A 16544-nucleotide genomic window follows, 5' to 3' on the forward strand; every position below is an offset into this window, starting at 1 on the left:
ATCTTTATATATATATATATAATCAATATATATATATATATATATATATATATATATATATATATATATATATTGATTAATTAATCTACATGAGAGAGAAGAAGGAACAGTTGTACAACAGTGTAGAGCATTGATTATCTCGCTTGAATAGATTACTATTAGAGAGAGTGAAATATCTACTATATTATTTCTTCGCATGACTCTATTTATTCTAAAGTTTGGCGTCTCCAGTAGCTTTGCTGCTTTGGTAGAGTTTGTAGCACGATTTTATTGTGATCAAATTTGTATTATGCTCTGTAGTTTATATATAAGTTCCCTTAAGTTGTGCTCTTGCAGTGTATGTCTCATGTCTTATTTATTTATGTATATTTGTTTATTTATATATATATATATATATTTATATTTATATATTCATATATTTATATATTTATATATATATATATATATATATATTTCTTCATTATAGTCTTTTTACCCGTAGAATCTTTGCATTTGTATTTTTCCTACACGAACCCTTTTTTTTCTCCGTCATGTATGGTCGGTCAGTCATGGATAAATGAGAACGAATAGGCAAACATTTTATATCTTGTTTAAAAAACTGTTTCATGGAAATATTTAAGGAAACTGTTTTTAAAATTATTGATAAAAAAATTTTCTTTTTTCTTTTTTATTTTCTCTCTATTTTTCTTCTTCTTCTTCTTCTTCTTTTTTTTTTTTTTTCTTTTTTTTTTTTCTCTCATTAAGAAATTATATTCCTCATTAATATATATATATATTATATTATATATATATATATATATTTCAATATATAATATATATATATATATATATTATATATTGAAAATAAATATGAATATGAGAGAGAAAAATTATAACACAATAAAGATAAATAAATATGGACTGTGTCATATAAGTAAACAAACTGTGCTATATAATAGGATTTGGAATTTCGTTTATGAAATTAGATTTATAAAACAAAGCAAAAAACAAACAAACAAAAAAAAAAAAAAGATAAAAATAAAAATAAAAGCTACATGGTGATGGTACTAAATCTTTATAAAATTACTAATGGTTTTCTTGGTCTCTATGGTACATATCACGCATAATATCAGTTATTATTGACATGCGACTGGTTATGGGAAAAAGTGTTGATATATATATATATATATTTTCTTTTTTTTCTTTCTTTCTTTTTCTTTCTTTTTTTTTCTTTCTACATATAAATGATATCTTAACGAATACATAAACGATATAAGAATTGATCATTAGTAAAAAATAAATTTATAATTAGTCGTTCAAGATAAAACATTAATGTTCCCCTTTATCGACTTAAAATACTTTTTCTGTAACCAGCAGATTTTGTTATTTTCATTATTATTATTTTATTTTATTTTATTTTTTTTTTTTTTTTTTTCTTCTTTTACATACTTATATAAACGTATTACAACACAATTACTAATATAATTTTATTATTCTCTCAGATTACATAACAAACACAGATATGTTTGATCTTGAAAATGATCTACCTGATGATCTACTAACGTCGGGATCTTGGGGATCTGCTACTGAAAGTGCTAAACCACCGGCGACAGGCCCTGGTCCAGGTCCAGGGCAACAAAATGGGACACTTGAATCAGAATTACGTCAGCATGTACAACAACAGCAACAGCAGCAACAGCAGCAGCAACAACAACAACAACAGCAACTATCTCATCATCTTATCCAGCAGCAGGTAATTATTATGATTATTATCTGGGAGACATAGAAAATAATTTTTAGAGCAATATAAATTTGTATTTATATATATATATATATATATATGAATTTTTTTTTCAATGATTCATAAACGTTATTCAAAAAAAGAAAACAAAAAAAAAAAAAAAAAAAAAAAAAAAAAAAAAAAAAGAAAGAAAAGAAAAGAAAAAAAATCAATTATGCACCGTACATTTTTTTCTTATTTAAGATTTTTTCCAATCAGGGAAATAAAAACTTGGTTGCGAATTCTTTGGTAATGGCTGCTGGAAGTTTGGGTAGCAAAAGTCCAAACATGCAATCTCCACCAAACGTTTCCGTCTCTAAAGGAGTAGTCGATCCACAAATGGTCGTCAGCCTTGGAAACTTACCTAGCAGTATAGCTAGTTCTTTGGCAAACAATCAAATGTCCATTGCAAATTCAATGGGAAATCTTCAATCGTCAATGAGTATGGCCGGAACTAATCCAACTATGTCTATGCCGGGTGCAATGAACTCTGGTTTAGTAATGACGAGTAGTGCCAGTGGAAATAATAGTATGGGTGGAATGGCAGGTGGAAGTTTAATTGTAACCAACAGTTTAAACAAGCAACCTCTAAATACAGTAAGTTTTTATATTGTATATATATATATTTATTAGAAAAAAAAACCTTATGCTTTAATCAGGTATTTTATATTTGAGTATAAATAATACAGCGTTATTAATTTCTTATTTAAGGTATCCATGATGGGCCCTAATACTCAAGGGATTCATCATCCTAGCGGGCCTCATGGTGTAGCTCAAATGCAAAATGGTCCTGGAATGATTAATACCAGAGCTGTAGCTATGCAGCAACAGCAGCAAGCCCATATGGTAGGTTCTGCAAAAGGACAGAGTCCTCACCAACAAGTACATCAAGTTGGAATAGTTGGTCCGGGACAAGGTGGTCCAAGAATGCAAGCACCTCCCAATATGACAAATATGCCCAATATGGGACAACTTGGTGCTTCCAGTCCATACGGTTATGGTAAATTAATTATATAATAAATATTATATTATTAATTATATAATTAAATATTATAAATTAGTTATATGAGAAATTGTTTACTTATAATACATATATATATATATATATACATATATGTATATATTTAGGATCTCCGGGTACTGGAGCAGGCCCTGGAGCTACCGTGTGTACTAACAATCCTGTTGGCGTAATTGCACCTCAACAGAAAGCTGTAACAACAAATATGGCTGCTATGCAAGCTGGAAGATTTGGAGCTTCGGATGGTCCTATCGGTACCACGAATGTTACAGGTGGTCAAGAAGGTGGTATGGCACAACAAGCACAACCACCTGCACCAAGTCCAGCTCAACCTCAATCAGGAGCACCAAGTGGCGGACAACCAGGACCTCAACAAGCTACTCAAAGTCAGATGCCTGGTACTGGTGCGCCAACGGGTAAGAAAAAAAAAACTGTTTTCTACTTAATAATAATAATAATAATAATAGTAATAGTAATAGTAATAATAATTAAAAAGAAGATGATAATTATAATAATGTATTTATAAATTTATTTATAAGAAGGTTTTACTTAATGAAAAAGAAAAAATGAAAATATAATAATAGGTGCTTCAAAATCGACTGCGGATCCAGAAAAGCGTAAATTAATCCAACAACAATTGGTACTCCTTCTCCATGCCCATAAATGTCAAAGACGAGAGAGCCAATCTAATGGTGAAATGTGGCAATGCACGTTGCCAGACTGTAAGACTATGAAAAATGTTTTGACGCATATGACTACCTGCCAAGCGGGTAAAAATTGTACAGTGCCACACTGTAGTTCATCTAGACAAATTATTAATCATTGGAAACACTGTAATAGAAGTGACTGTCCTGTTTGTTTGCCTTTAAAACAAGCAAGTAGAAATAGGACTACAAATTCTGTTGGAGGTAATTTTATTTCCCCATATTTCCCTTTTTCCTTTTTCTTTTTTTTTTCTTTTTTTGAGAAATGTTTATTGCCGTTAATACAAATAGTAAATTGATTGAGAATCAAATGAAAATTTGTTTGTTTGTTTGTTTTTTTTTTTTTTTTTTTTTTTTTTAATAAAAAAGCTACTCAACCAAATCCAAGCCCATCAGAGATGAGGAGAGCATATGATGCTTTGGGTATAACGTGTCCTACGACGACTACTGGCCTGTTAGCACCTCAAGGTGTCGGTAGAGGTGTTAGAATGCCATCTGTTGCAATGCAAGGACCACCTGGTACCATTGGTAACGTTAGATTGACGCAACCTCAAACACAAGGTAAAATAAAATTAATCGATGATGTAAAATAATAATAATAATAATAATAATAATAATAATAATAATAATAATAATAATAATAATAATAATAATGATAATGATAATGATAATGATGATAATAATAATAATAATGATGATAATAATAATAATAATTATTATTATTAATTAATTAATTAATACTGTATGAGATAGGATAAGAATAAATAAATAATAAATGATATTTAATATTTAAGCTGCACCAGGACAATCTGTGGTTGGTGCAGGCCAACAGGTAGTAGCCCCAAACGTATCCTTACCATTAAATTCGGATCCTAATACGGTTGGTGTAGCTGGTAATCAAACCGCTCCAACGAGTGGTCCAATGCCAGCAGCAGCGGCAACAGCGGCTAATATACAACAATCCGTAAACATGCAACAATTATTTGGTGGTTTTAACGAGTCAGGACAGCCAGGTGTTTTAGGAGAAAACAAACTTTCCGGTTTACAATTACCTGCTGGACTTCAACCAGGACAAGTAACCGCTACTCCAGTACAAGAGACTAAAATTTGGCATCAGTCGGTAACGGCAGATCTAAGGAATCACTTAGTTCACAAATTGGTCCAAGCAATATTTCCAACTCCTGATCCGCAAGCGATGCTCGATAAAAGGATGCACAATTTAGTGGCATACGCAAGGAAAGTAGAGGGCGATATGTACGAGATGGCCAATTCTAGGTCGGAGTACTATCACTTGTTGGCCGAGAAAATTTATAAAATACAAAAGGAACTGGAGGAGAAACGTCAGAAAAGAAAAGAGCAACAGCAACAGCAATTGCAAGCGGCCCAACAGCAACAACAGCCTCAACCATCGGGCGCGGCTGGTCCTGATTTACGGCCTTGTGCACCACAGGATGTTGGTAGGATTTTACCGTCAAGGCCGATCGGCAAAGTACCACCAAATTTAAGGAGGCATTCACCTAACATGGGCCAAATTGGACCATTATCGGGCATGGGCATTCAACATAATCGAATGCAATTTCCACAACAGCAACAACAACAACAGGCTGCTCAGCAGCAGCAGCAACAGCAGCAGCAGCAACAGCAGCAACAACAACAACAGCAAGCTCAACAGGCACAGCAAGCTCAACAGGCACAGCAAGCTCAACAGGTACAGCAAGCTCAACAAGCACAGCAAGCTCAACAAGCACAGCAGCAACAAATACAGCAACAGCAACAGCAGCAGCAACAACAACAACAGCAAGGATTACTTGTTGGCCCTTCTGGTCCCAGTCCAAATGGACAATCAACATCTAACCCAAGTATGGTTCAAAATTCCGGTCTTAGTCCATTCGGTCAGGCACAAATGTCGCAGGCTAATTTAACCACGACAACTACATCAGCAACGACTAGTCAATTTCCAACCTCCAATGGCACTTCCAGTTTACCTAATAGTAGTCCCGTACAAAATCAACATCAATTTCCTGATATCATGAAGGTCAGGCTTGCTCAAGTTCAAGTGGTACAACAACAGCAACAACAACAACAACAGCAGCAGCAACAGCAGCAGCAACAACAACAACCGCAAAGTGTGCCACAACAACAGCAACAACAACCACAAAGTGTACCACAGCAGCAACAACAACAACAACCACAAAGTGTGCCACAACAACAACAACAACAACAACCACAGCCACAACCACAAAGTCAACAACAACAACAGCAACAACCAACAAGTACTTCGAATCAAAGTGCCGCAGCTACTGCAATGCCACAAGCACCGTCGCCGTTCAGTAATATACAACAACAACAAACTAATCAGCAACAAAATCAACAATTTAGTAATAATCGACCATTGTCAGCTTCTACGCCTGGTGATCCTAGCATAACCACAACAACACCACAAACTATACCACCTCCTGCATCAAGTGGACCCATTCCTAGTCCTGTTACAACAACAAATGGACCTCAGTCTACAACTTCCACCCCTAATACGCCAATAGTTCCTTCGTTAATGACTCCAAATCAGACTGTATCTTCCGCTAATCAAACCCCACCTCATCCGGGTACGACACCATCGCCAGCTGGCCTTGCAAGTTTGGGAAAGGGTATGACTTCCCAGGAAAGAGCTGCGTTAAATGCCCCAAGAAGTTCATCGATGTCTTCGCAAATGGCCGCTATTACGGCGGCCTTGGATCGTGATAATTCTCCTAGTCCGCCAATGAACAATAATAAAGGAAAATTGGATTCGATTAAAGAGGAAAATATGAAGATGGAAATTAAGCAAGAGGACGGTTCTGATATTGAATGGCTAAGGGATAGGATGGACGGTGGTAAAAATGTTAACAATGATGTATCGATTAAAACCGAAATTAAAAGTGAACCAATGGAGGAAGGTTCAGCCGAGGGTGTTGTCAAAGATGAATCATCTGGTATAAAAGAAGAGACGGTTACTTCAATGTCAAGTCAAGATACGACAACGTCTGATATAAAACCTCTTGTTCCTGAACCAATACAACCTAGCGGTACATCATCCGATAAAAAAAGATTGTGTTTGTTTAAACCTGATGAATTACGCCAAGCACTTATGCCAACGCTTGATAAATTGTATCGACAGGATCCAGAATCTTTACCATTCAGGCAACCAGTTGATCCACAAGCATTGGGCATACCTGATTATTTTGATATTGTTAAAAAACCAATGGATCTTTCAACGATCAAAAGAAAATTAGATACAGGACAATATAGCGATCCTTGGGAATATGTCGATGATGTTTGGATGATGTTCGACAATGCTTGGCTTTATAATCGCAAAACTTCTCGAGTTTATAGATATTGTACAAAGGTAAAATACATTTCATTTTATTCTTTATTCATTTCATCATAAATTTTTAATATAAAAACAAAAAATATATATATATATATATATATGATATTTTTCTTTACTTTTCTCTTTATTTTCTTCCTTTTTTCTTTTCTAATTTTTTTTTCTTTTTCTTTTTTTTTTTTTTTTGTAATATATATATACATTGATTTTTTTCGTTCACAGTTATCAGAAGTTTTTGAACAAGAAATAGATCCAGTGATGCAAGCTTTAGGATACTGTTGCGGTAGGAAATACACATTCAATCCACAAGTACTCTGTTGCTATGGGAAGCAGCTGTGTACGATACCAAGAGATGCTAAATACTACTCATATAAGAACAGGTCAGTATAAGTTTATATATATATATGTATATATATATATATAAATAAATAAATAATAATAATAAGAAGAATAATAATAATAATAATAATGATGATGATTGTTTTATTGTACTTTGTTTTAATATTATAGAAATAATTTGCATGAGGAAATATTTGAGTAGTGTGTATATATATGTATATATATATATACATTTTTTTCTTTCTTCCTTTTTTTCTTTTTTCTTTCTTTTTTTGTTTTTTTTCTTTGGTTTATTTCCCATCATTTTCTTTATTCGAATTTATTCTGAATTGATAAATGGCATTACCAATTTAGATGAGAATGTTTTTATTATATTTGGTTTGATTTGATTTTATTGTTTTTTCTCTCTCTCTCTCTATTGATTGTGTAAATCATTCAAGAAATGATAGAGACACCAGTAGTGCGCGTTCGATCTCTTTGATACTTTTGAACTTTTTAAAAGTTTTCTTGTATCGAATGCGCCAAATTAAATTATGGCAGGTTAATTAGCTTGATGCAGTTAATTCAGACCGTTTCAAGCCAGTCCCCTGACCAACAAAGACAAATTTTCTAACTCTAATCTCAATAATAATAATAATGATAATAATAATAATAATAGTAAGATTATTATTATTATTATTATTATTATTATTATTGTAATTTATTTATATGTTTTTCTTCTTAGTAGTTTCTTTTTCCTTTACTTTATTCTTTTCTTTTCTTTTTTTTTTTTTTTTCTTTTTTTTTAAGATTTTATTCACACGTATAGGATTTAATTATTATTATTATTATTATTATTATTATTATTATTATTATTATTAATATTATTAATATTATTATTATTATTAGTATTAGTATTAGTATTACTATAATAATAATTATTATTATTATTTAAATGCTTAAGGGATATACATTTTGAAGTATCTGATTTGCTCGCGAGGCTAACTTATATATATATATATTTTTTTTTTCCATTTTTTGTTAATTTGATGTCCTCATTTATTTATTTATTTACTTTCCCATCCTCCCCTTGAGATCTTTCTTTTAAGAAAATTTGTTTTTTTTCCATCCTCCCACCCCAACCCCCCCTTGAAAATTCTCTAAATTGCACATATTAAAAAATGAATTGTGTAACTCTTAAGTATATCCTTTTTTTGTTTCTTTTTTTTTTTCTCCCCCTTTTATATTAGTATATTATATTTTTTTCGTTTTTGTGATATACATATATATTGTATATAACACAATATATATATATATGTATATATATGTATATATATATTGTGTCTAACAATGGCACTTGTTTTCTTCTTTGTATATGGTACCTTCGCTCTACCCATGGGTTCCGCACGTGCACACAAATCCTTGTTTGCTGCTTGCTTCTTGTGTTGCCCACATCCTTTGCTTCTTTCCGACTCTACTACTACTCTACTACTACTACTACTCTACTCTACTACTACTACTACTACTACCACCACTACTACTACTACTACTACTTCTTCGTGCAACGAAAAATTGATATTTGGAAAATTGGACAAAAATGAACTTGGAAATCTGAATATTTTAAACGAATGATAATTATTAAAAATAAAAATTAAAAAAAAAAATATATATATATATATAAAATACTTCCAAAAAAACAAAAAAAATTAAATAAATAAATAAATGTGAACAATGAATTTCCACAACTTTTGGGAACAAATATAAAAACGAATATATATATATATATATATATATATATATATATATATATTATATGAAATAATTAATAATTGGCAAAAAAACAAAAAAAAACAAAAAATAATAATAATAATGAAAATTTATAATTGCATGTATAATTATGAAAAAAAACCACGTCCCTTTGTCAAAATTGGATTTGGACTGATAATTTGGAACGTGAAAAATATTGGCCTTTTTTGAACACCGAATTAAAATATATGATGCATGCATGAAATTTGGATCTATAAAAAAATCTATTGGAACGATAGTCTAAAGGCATATGGTCTTATTTCCGACAGATACACCTTCTGTCAGAAATGTTTCAACGACATACCTGGTGACACTGTGACGTTAGGAGATGACCCAACACAACCACAAACGTGAGTATTTATATATAAATAAGATTATATATATATATACTATATATTTTTATATATGTTAAATACACACACACATATATATATATAAATAAATATATATATGTATATAAAAATATGTATCTTTAATAGTGCCATCAAGAAAGAACAGTTCCAGGAGATGAAGAACGATCATTTAGAATTAGAGCCTTTTGTTGTGTGCACAGACTGCGGTAGGAAAGTACATCAAATTTGTGTATTACATATGGAACAAATTTGGCCATTAGGGTAAGTAAATATTAATTAAATAAATATTAATTATTTTCGCATAGACAGACACATACACAGATGCATTTAAATAATTTGGAAATTAATTAATTTTTTTTTCTTTTTGCAAATACGTATAATATAGATTTACCTGTGATAATTGTCTAAAGAAGAAAGGACAGAAGCGTAAAGAGAATAAGTTTAACGCCAAACGTTTGCCGGTAACAAAATTAGGAACGTATATTGAAACGCGGGTGAACAATTTTCTTAAGAAGAAGGAAGCTGGCGCCGGTGAGGTAGCCATTAGAGTTGTTGCGTCTAGTGATAAAGTAGTAGAAGTTAAACCAGGAATGAGAAGTAGATTCGTAGAGAATGGTGATATGCCTGGTGAATTTCCATACCGTGCTAAGGCATTATTTGCATTTGAAGAGGTCGACGGTACGGACGTATGTTTTTTTGGTATGCACGTACAAGAATATGGAAGCGAATGCACTCCACCAAATACAAGAAGAGTTTACATAGCGTACTTGGATTCTGTACATTTCTTCCGGCCTAGACAATTTCGTACTGCTGTTTATCATGAAATACTTCTTGGATATTTAGACTACGCTAAACAACTTGGGTTAGTAATATATATATATACTTTCTTTTTTTTTTTTTAAAGATATTAATTCTTAGAATTTAATCAATTATATTATTGCCTAATCTCTTTCTCTCTCTCTCTCTATATATATATATACTGAATATAATTTATATATAGTTATACTATGGCTCATATTTGGGCTTGTCCACCATCGGAAGGAGATGATTATATATTCCACTGCCATCCTCAAGAACAAAAGATTCCTAAGCCTAAGCGATTGCAAGAGTGGTATAAGAAAATGTTGGATAAAGGAATTATGGAAAGAATAGTACTCGATTACAAGGTATGCTGTTGTTTTTTTTTTTTTTTATTTTTATTTTTATTTTTATTTTATTTATTTATTTTTTCTTTTCTTCACAAACGTCTAAGAACTTTAATATATTATTTGTAGTCTCAAGTGTTATCTGTCGAACGAAATGATCGTAGTCAGATGTCAGATGAGACTTAAAGTAAATTGTCTGAAGAAGCTATTGTTCTTATCGCATTGATCATTTTGAACAGAGGATTGTCAGACAAACATTATTTAATAATTTTATATTATGAAAAATAAAATGATTGTTGTATCATTATTTTTTTTTTTTTTATCACTACTATTATTGTTTATTTATTTATTTATTTATTTTGTATGCATATAGGATATTTTGAAGCAAGCGATGGAGGATAAGTTATCCTCGGCAGCAGATTTGCCATATTTTGAGGGTGACTTTTGGCCAAATGTATTGGAAGAAAGTATTAAAGAATTGGATCAAGAAGAGGAAGAGAAACGTAAACAAGCTGAAGCTGCAGAGGCTGCCGCAGCTGCAGCTAATGCTGTAAGTTTAATTTTTCATTTCTTAATAATAACATTTTGTAAATAATTACATTTCTTCTCGTTGGAACACATATATGTATATATATGTATAACGATTGTATTTTTTTTTTTTTTCAGATCTTTTCATTAAATGAAGATTCTGAAACTGGTCCGGATGGTAAGAAGAAAGGACAGAAAAAGGCTAAAAAGTCTAATAAATCTAAAGCGAATCAAAGAAAAAATAGTAAAAAGTCTAACACTCCTCAAACTGGTAATGATCTCTCTGCTAAAATATTTGCGACCATGGAGAAACACAAGGAAGTTTTCTTCGTAATTAGGTTGCATAGCGCTCAAAGTGCAGCCAGTTTAGCAGTAAGTATATAAATGACAGAAAGGAATAGAAAAAAAATAAAAAAATAAAAAAAATAAATAAAAATACAAAGAAAAAATAGAGAGAAAAAAAGGAACATTTATTATCTTCTAAATATCAATCAATTTAAAGATCTAAATTTATTGAACATTTTAATTCATTGTAATTATTATTATTTTTTTTTTTTTCAGCCAATTCAAGATCCAGATCCTGTTATTAATTGTGATCTTATGGATGGACGTGATGCTTTCTTAACAATGGCTAGAGAAAAACATTACGAGTTCTCATCGTTAAGACGAGCGAAGTTTAGCTCGATGTCAATGTTATATGAATTACATAATCAAGGTCAAGACAAATTCGTTTATACTTGTAATAATTGTAAGAGTCACGTTGAAACGAGATACCATTGTACTGTCTGTGATGTAAGTGATACAATTTTTCTTTTTCTTTATATATATATATGTGTCATAAAACTTTGACAAATTTTCTTTTAGGATTTTGATTTATGCATCAGTTGTAAAGAAAAGGACGGACATCCTCATCATATGGAGAAACTTGGTTTAGATTTGGACGATGGATCATCGCCAGTTGATGCAAAACAAGTTAATCCACAGGTAAATAAAAAAAAGATTATCTTTTCATTTCTCTCTCTCTTTTTTTTTTTTTTTTTTTTTTTTTTTTTTTCAACAAAATAAAGAACGTGAATTAACAAAATGATTGTTTTTGTTTATTTAAAAAAAAAAAAACAAATATAGGAAGCAAGAAAACTCTTGATACAAAGATGTATTCAATCATTGGTACATGCTTGCCAATGTAGAGATGCTAATTGTCGGTTACCAAGTTGTCAAAAGATGAAGAGAGTAGTAACGCATACTAAAGTCTGTAAGAGAATGACAAGTGGTGGTTGTCCAATTTGCAAGCAAGTGATAACATTATGCTGTTGTTATCATACGAAGCACTGCCAAGAAACCAAGTGTCTTGTACCATTCTGTTCTAATATCAAACATAAATTAAAACAACAGCAACTTCAGCAACGTTTGCAGCAAGCACAACTGTTAAGGTTAATATATATAAAATTATAATTGGAAATAAAATTAATATTTCCCTATGTAATAATTGATTAAATCATATATATATATATATATAGGAGGAGAATGGCTGTGATGAATACACGACCTACTGGACCAGTTGGAGCTATGCAAGCAGGACAACAAACTTCAAACGTTGCAATAGTTGCCGGTGTTCCTATAAAACCTGGTGTTAGTCCAACGAATTTACCATCACCGCATCAACCAGGAATTGGTTTGAAGCCTGGTACGCAGACACCACCGGCACATGTTTTACAAGTTGTTAAACAGGTACAAGAAGAAGCCGCTAGACAACAAGCACCGCATGTTGGTTATGGTAAAGTAACACCAGGTGGTGGTGTTGGTGTAAGTGGTCAGGCAGGCGGTGTTATGCCACCTCCACAAATGCAAAGACCGATGCCTGTGCAAATGCCAAATCCAGCTGGTACACATCTTATTCCTATGGATCAGTGGACCGGCAGGTATAGTATCCAAGAAATTTTTAATATGATTGATTTTCTTAATAAGACACTAATATTTGATATTGACCTATCATTCTTTATTTTTTTTTTTTTTTTTTTTTTTTTTTTTTTCGTTTACAGTAGGTACCAACCTAACGCTGTGATGCAACAAAATCCTGGATTGAGGCAACAAACGCCGCAACAATTGATGCAACAACAGCAACAACATCAGGGTCAACCGACTATGGCAATGGGTGGTCAAATGCCAAGGCAGCCAGGTGTCATCGGAGGTCCGGTAGGTCAAGTGGCACCTGCTCAGGCTCAAAGCAATATGCACAAGCATGCCTTGCAGCAATTAATGCAAACACTCAGAAGTCCTCATACTCCTGAACAGCAAAACCAAATACTACAAATACTCAAGAGTAATCCACCTTTAATGGCCGCTTTTATAAAACAACGGGTATGTTATTTGTTATTTACAAAATATTTTAAAATGATGATAATGATAATAATAATAATAATGATGATAATACTATTAATAATAATAATAATATTAATAATAATAATAATAATAATAATAATATTAATAATAATAATAATAATAATAATTATTTTTTCTCAACACACTTTCTTATATGATTTATTGATTTCTATTACCTTCTTGGTCTTCTTAATAAAAAGGCACTTGCCCTTCAGCAACAAACTGGCCAGCACGGCGGTGGAGTAAGTGGACCATTGGGTCCTAATCAGCCTCAACAACAACAACCTGATTTGCAGCATATGATGTCACAGCAGCAGCAGCAGCAACAGCAGCAGCAGCAGCAGCAACATCCTCAGCAGCAGCAGCAGCCGGGTAGGATGCAAATACAGGCAATGTTGAACCAGCAGCAGCAGCAGCAACAGCAACAACAGCAACAGCAAACAGTTCAACAACAAACGCAATGGTATAAGCAACAAATGTTGGTTATGCAAAGGCAACAGCAACAACAACAGGCTCAACAGCAGCAGCAACAACAACAACAACAGCAACAACCTTTCACGCAACCACCTGCACCACCATACGGCCAACAGAGACCCATCAGGCCATCTCTTCTTGGTAAAGAAATTTGGTTTGATTTTTTTCTTTTTTTCGTTCTCAAAAACATTTTTATTCATTCTCTCTCTCTCTCTCTCTCTCTCTCTCTCTCTCTCTCTCTCTCTCTCTTTTTTTTCTTTCTTTCTGTTGATATTAGAGTTCATCTTCCTCCATCTATTTTTTTTTCTTCTTTCTTTTTAAATTTGTATTGTTATCAAATTAAAACAACGATCATTCGCGATTATTGTAATAATCATCATCACCATTATTTAGGTTATGGTGGATTTAACGAGCAAAGTTACGGTCAGCCAGGATTGAAGCCAACGCCACCGCCAGTACCTTCGCCCCAAGGCGTTATGGGACCCCCAGGTATATCCGTGCAACAACAGCTTATGCAATCTGTTCGTTCACCTCCGCCAATTAGATCGCCGCAACCAAATCCTTCACCGAGGCCGGTCCCATCGCCACGTAATCAACCAGTTCCTTCACCTCGTTCTGGTCCAGTACCATCGCCCCATCATCATCCGCCACACGGGACACCGACACATTCGCCTGCTCATGAACTAGGTGGTCCAAGTGAAATGATGTTATCCCAATTGAGCGGGGCTGGTGGTGCACCTACTGGCCATCCTGCTACGATGCCACATCATCCGTCACCTGCCCCACCACCAACAAGTGGTACGGACACAAGTGAAGTGACACCTATGACACCGCAAGACCAACTCTCCAAGTTCGTTGAGGGGTTGTAGTGACTGTTAGTGACGTTCGTTGTTTATTAAGTGACTGTTTATTAAAACTTAAGAGTTGAAGAAGAAGAAGAGGAAGAAGAAGAGAAAGAAGATGATGAAGAAAAAGATGAAGAACACACCTTTCGCTAATGTACTGTATAAATACATACATATATATATATATATATATATGTGTGTATGTTTGTGTGTGTGTGTGTGTGTGTGTGGAGGAAAAAAAAGAGATTAAACATTTTCTCATACTCGGGGTTGTTTGACGACACCATTTAAGCTAAACTCTTATTCGCTGTGTTTTTATCGCCGCTAAAAAAGAAAAGAAAGAAAAAAAAAGCTGTTTGCCGCTGTTCTTTATCGCTGTATTAGTTGCTGTCTTGCTGTCCTCGTCGTCGTCGTCGTCGTCGTCGATCATCGTCGTCGTCGTCGTCGTCAGCAGCAGCTAATCAGCCCACCCCTCGACCCAGGCCCTACCCCACTCGCCCCTCGCGCGTCAATCGCCCACCCCCCACCCTTACTACCCCACCACGCCCTTCATGATCAGTCAATCAGCTGGCATAATTAAACACAAAGAGAGCTGGCTGTGACTCGAGAGACGGATTCGATCCTTCGGAAATAAATTTGTCGAAAGGAAAGAAGGAAGGAAGGAAGGAAGGAATTTAAGAAATTAAGGAAAGGAAAAAAAAAACAAAACAAAAGAAACTCTTTTGTGCGACAGGATTAAAATTAATAATTATAATAATAATAATAATAATAATATTAATAATATTATTAATAATAATAATAATAATTATAATAATAATAATAATTATAATAATAATTAATAATTAATAGTAATAATAATAATAATAATAATATAATAATAATAATAATAATAATAATAATAATAATAATAATAATAATTGTAAGAAGAAGAAAAAGAAGAAGAGGGGAAAAAAAAGAAGAAAAGAAAGAAGAAGATGATGTGTGTGATGTTGATGATGATGATGATGTTGATGATGATGATGATGATGATGATGATGATGATGATGAAGACTATTTCCATCCGTTCTGCGTTCCTAAACTATAAATGAAAGAAAAAAAAAACGAAAACAAAAAAAAAAGAGAGAAAACACTTTGTGGAATTTAGTTAACGATGTGCGACTAATAATTCTCGTCTCTACTTTAAAAACATTATTTAAACGTTTAAAAACAAAATACACATACATACATACATAAATACATATTGACAATGTACACACACACACACACACACACACACACACATACATACATAAAAAACATAATAAACAAAACAAAGAAAATGCGAACAAAAACAAAATGAGTTGTACTTTCGGGAAAAAAATATTTTAAGAAACTGCGAGTGCGTATAGAGCACATATTACATATTAAACATTTATATTAATATTATTCTTTAAATTCGTGTGATACAACACCATTCTTTTCTTCTTTACTTTCCTTTTTCTTTTTTTTTCTTTTTTCTTTTTTTTTTTTTTTTTTCTTTTTCCCCCTTTTATTTTATTTTTTCTAAACTTTTTACCCCCCCCCCCTTCCTACCACCCTCATTTTCCTTATTATCACTCTTCCTCATTCCTCTCTATCCCCTCCCCAACTCACTACCCCAATTAATATATATATATATATATATATATATATATATATATATATATGAATGATTTTTTTTTTATTTTATTTTATTTATAATATGCGTGTATGTGTGTATGTATGCGTGTATTCGTAATCGAAATTGCAATTGATAGAGAGAGGGGGGAGGGGGAGGGGCAGAGAGAGAGAGAGAGAGAGAGAGAGAGAGAGAGAGAGAGAGAGAGAGAGAGA

The 16544-nt window shown here is 32.6% G+C and overlaps 1 protein-coding gene across 7 annotated transcripts in view; it reads left to right on the forward strand.

Annotated features, from left to right (window-relative positions):
* The window catches only part of LOC124957287 (histone lysine acetyltransferase CREBBP), a 22208-nt gene extending 7174 nt beyond the window's left edge, over positions 1 to 15034 (forward strand). For 2 of the 7 annotated variants that reach the window (XM_047514190.1, XM_047514196.1), the window contains 21 exons: positions 1482 to 1732; positions 1964 to 2356; positions 2471 to 2759; positions 2888 to 3193; positions 3362 to 3685; positions 3851 to 4042; positions 4276 to 6863; positions 7068 to 7225; positions 9209 to 9319; positions 9449 to 9583; positions 9708 to 10184; positions 10323 to 10488; positions 10841 to 11017; positions 11134 to 11367; positions 11557 to 11787; positions 11860 to 11979; positions 12121 to 12425; positions 12513 to 12914; positions 13035 to 13353; positions 13575 to 13989; positions 14242 to 15034. In XM_047514190.1, coding sequence (XP_047370146.1) covers positions 1482 to 1732; positions 1964 to 2356; positions 2471 to 2759; positions 2888 to 3193; positions 3362 to 3685; positions 3851 to 4042; positions 4276 to 6863; positions 7068 to 7225; positions 9209 to 9319; positions 9449 to 9583; positions 9708 to 10184; positions 10323 to 10488; positions 10841 to 11017; positions 11134 to 11367; positions 11557 to 11787; positions 11860 to 11979; positions 12121 to 12425; positions 12513 to 12914; positions 13035 to 13353; positions 13575 to 13989; positions 14242 to 14717 — 8069 coding nt within the window. In that variant the 3' untranslated portion in view covers positions 14718 to 15034. The remainder of the gene's footprint in view (positions 1 to 1481; positions 1733 to 1963; positions 2357 to 2470; positions 2760 to 2887; positions 3194 to 3361; positions 3686 to 3850; positions 4043 to 4275; positions 6864 to 7067; positions 7226 to 9208; positions 9320 to 9448; positions 9584 to 9707; positions 10185 to 10322; positions 10489 to 10840; positions 11018 to 11133; positions 11368 to 11556; positions 11788 to 11859; positions 11980 to 12120; positions 12426 to 12512; positions 12915 to 13034; positions 13354 to 13574; positions 13990 to 14241) is intronic. The other 5 variants (XM_047514195.1, XM_047514197.1, XM_047514194.1 and 2 more) reach the window with 4 other exon arrangements.
* The last annotated feature ends 1510 nt before the right edge of the window (positions 15035 to 16544 follow it).

Source organism: Vespa velutina, chromosome 25 (assembly GCF_912470025.1).
Source record: "Vespa velutina chromosome 25, iVesVel2.1, whole genome shotgun sequence".
Taxonomy (NCBI): domain Eukaryota; kingdom Metazoa; phylum Arthropoda; class Insecta; order Hymenoptera; family Vespidae; genus Vespa; species Vespa velutina.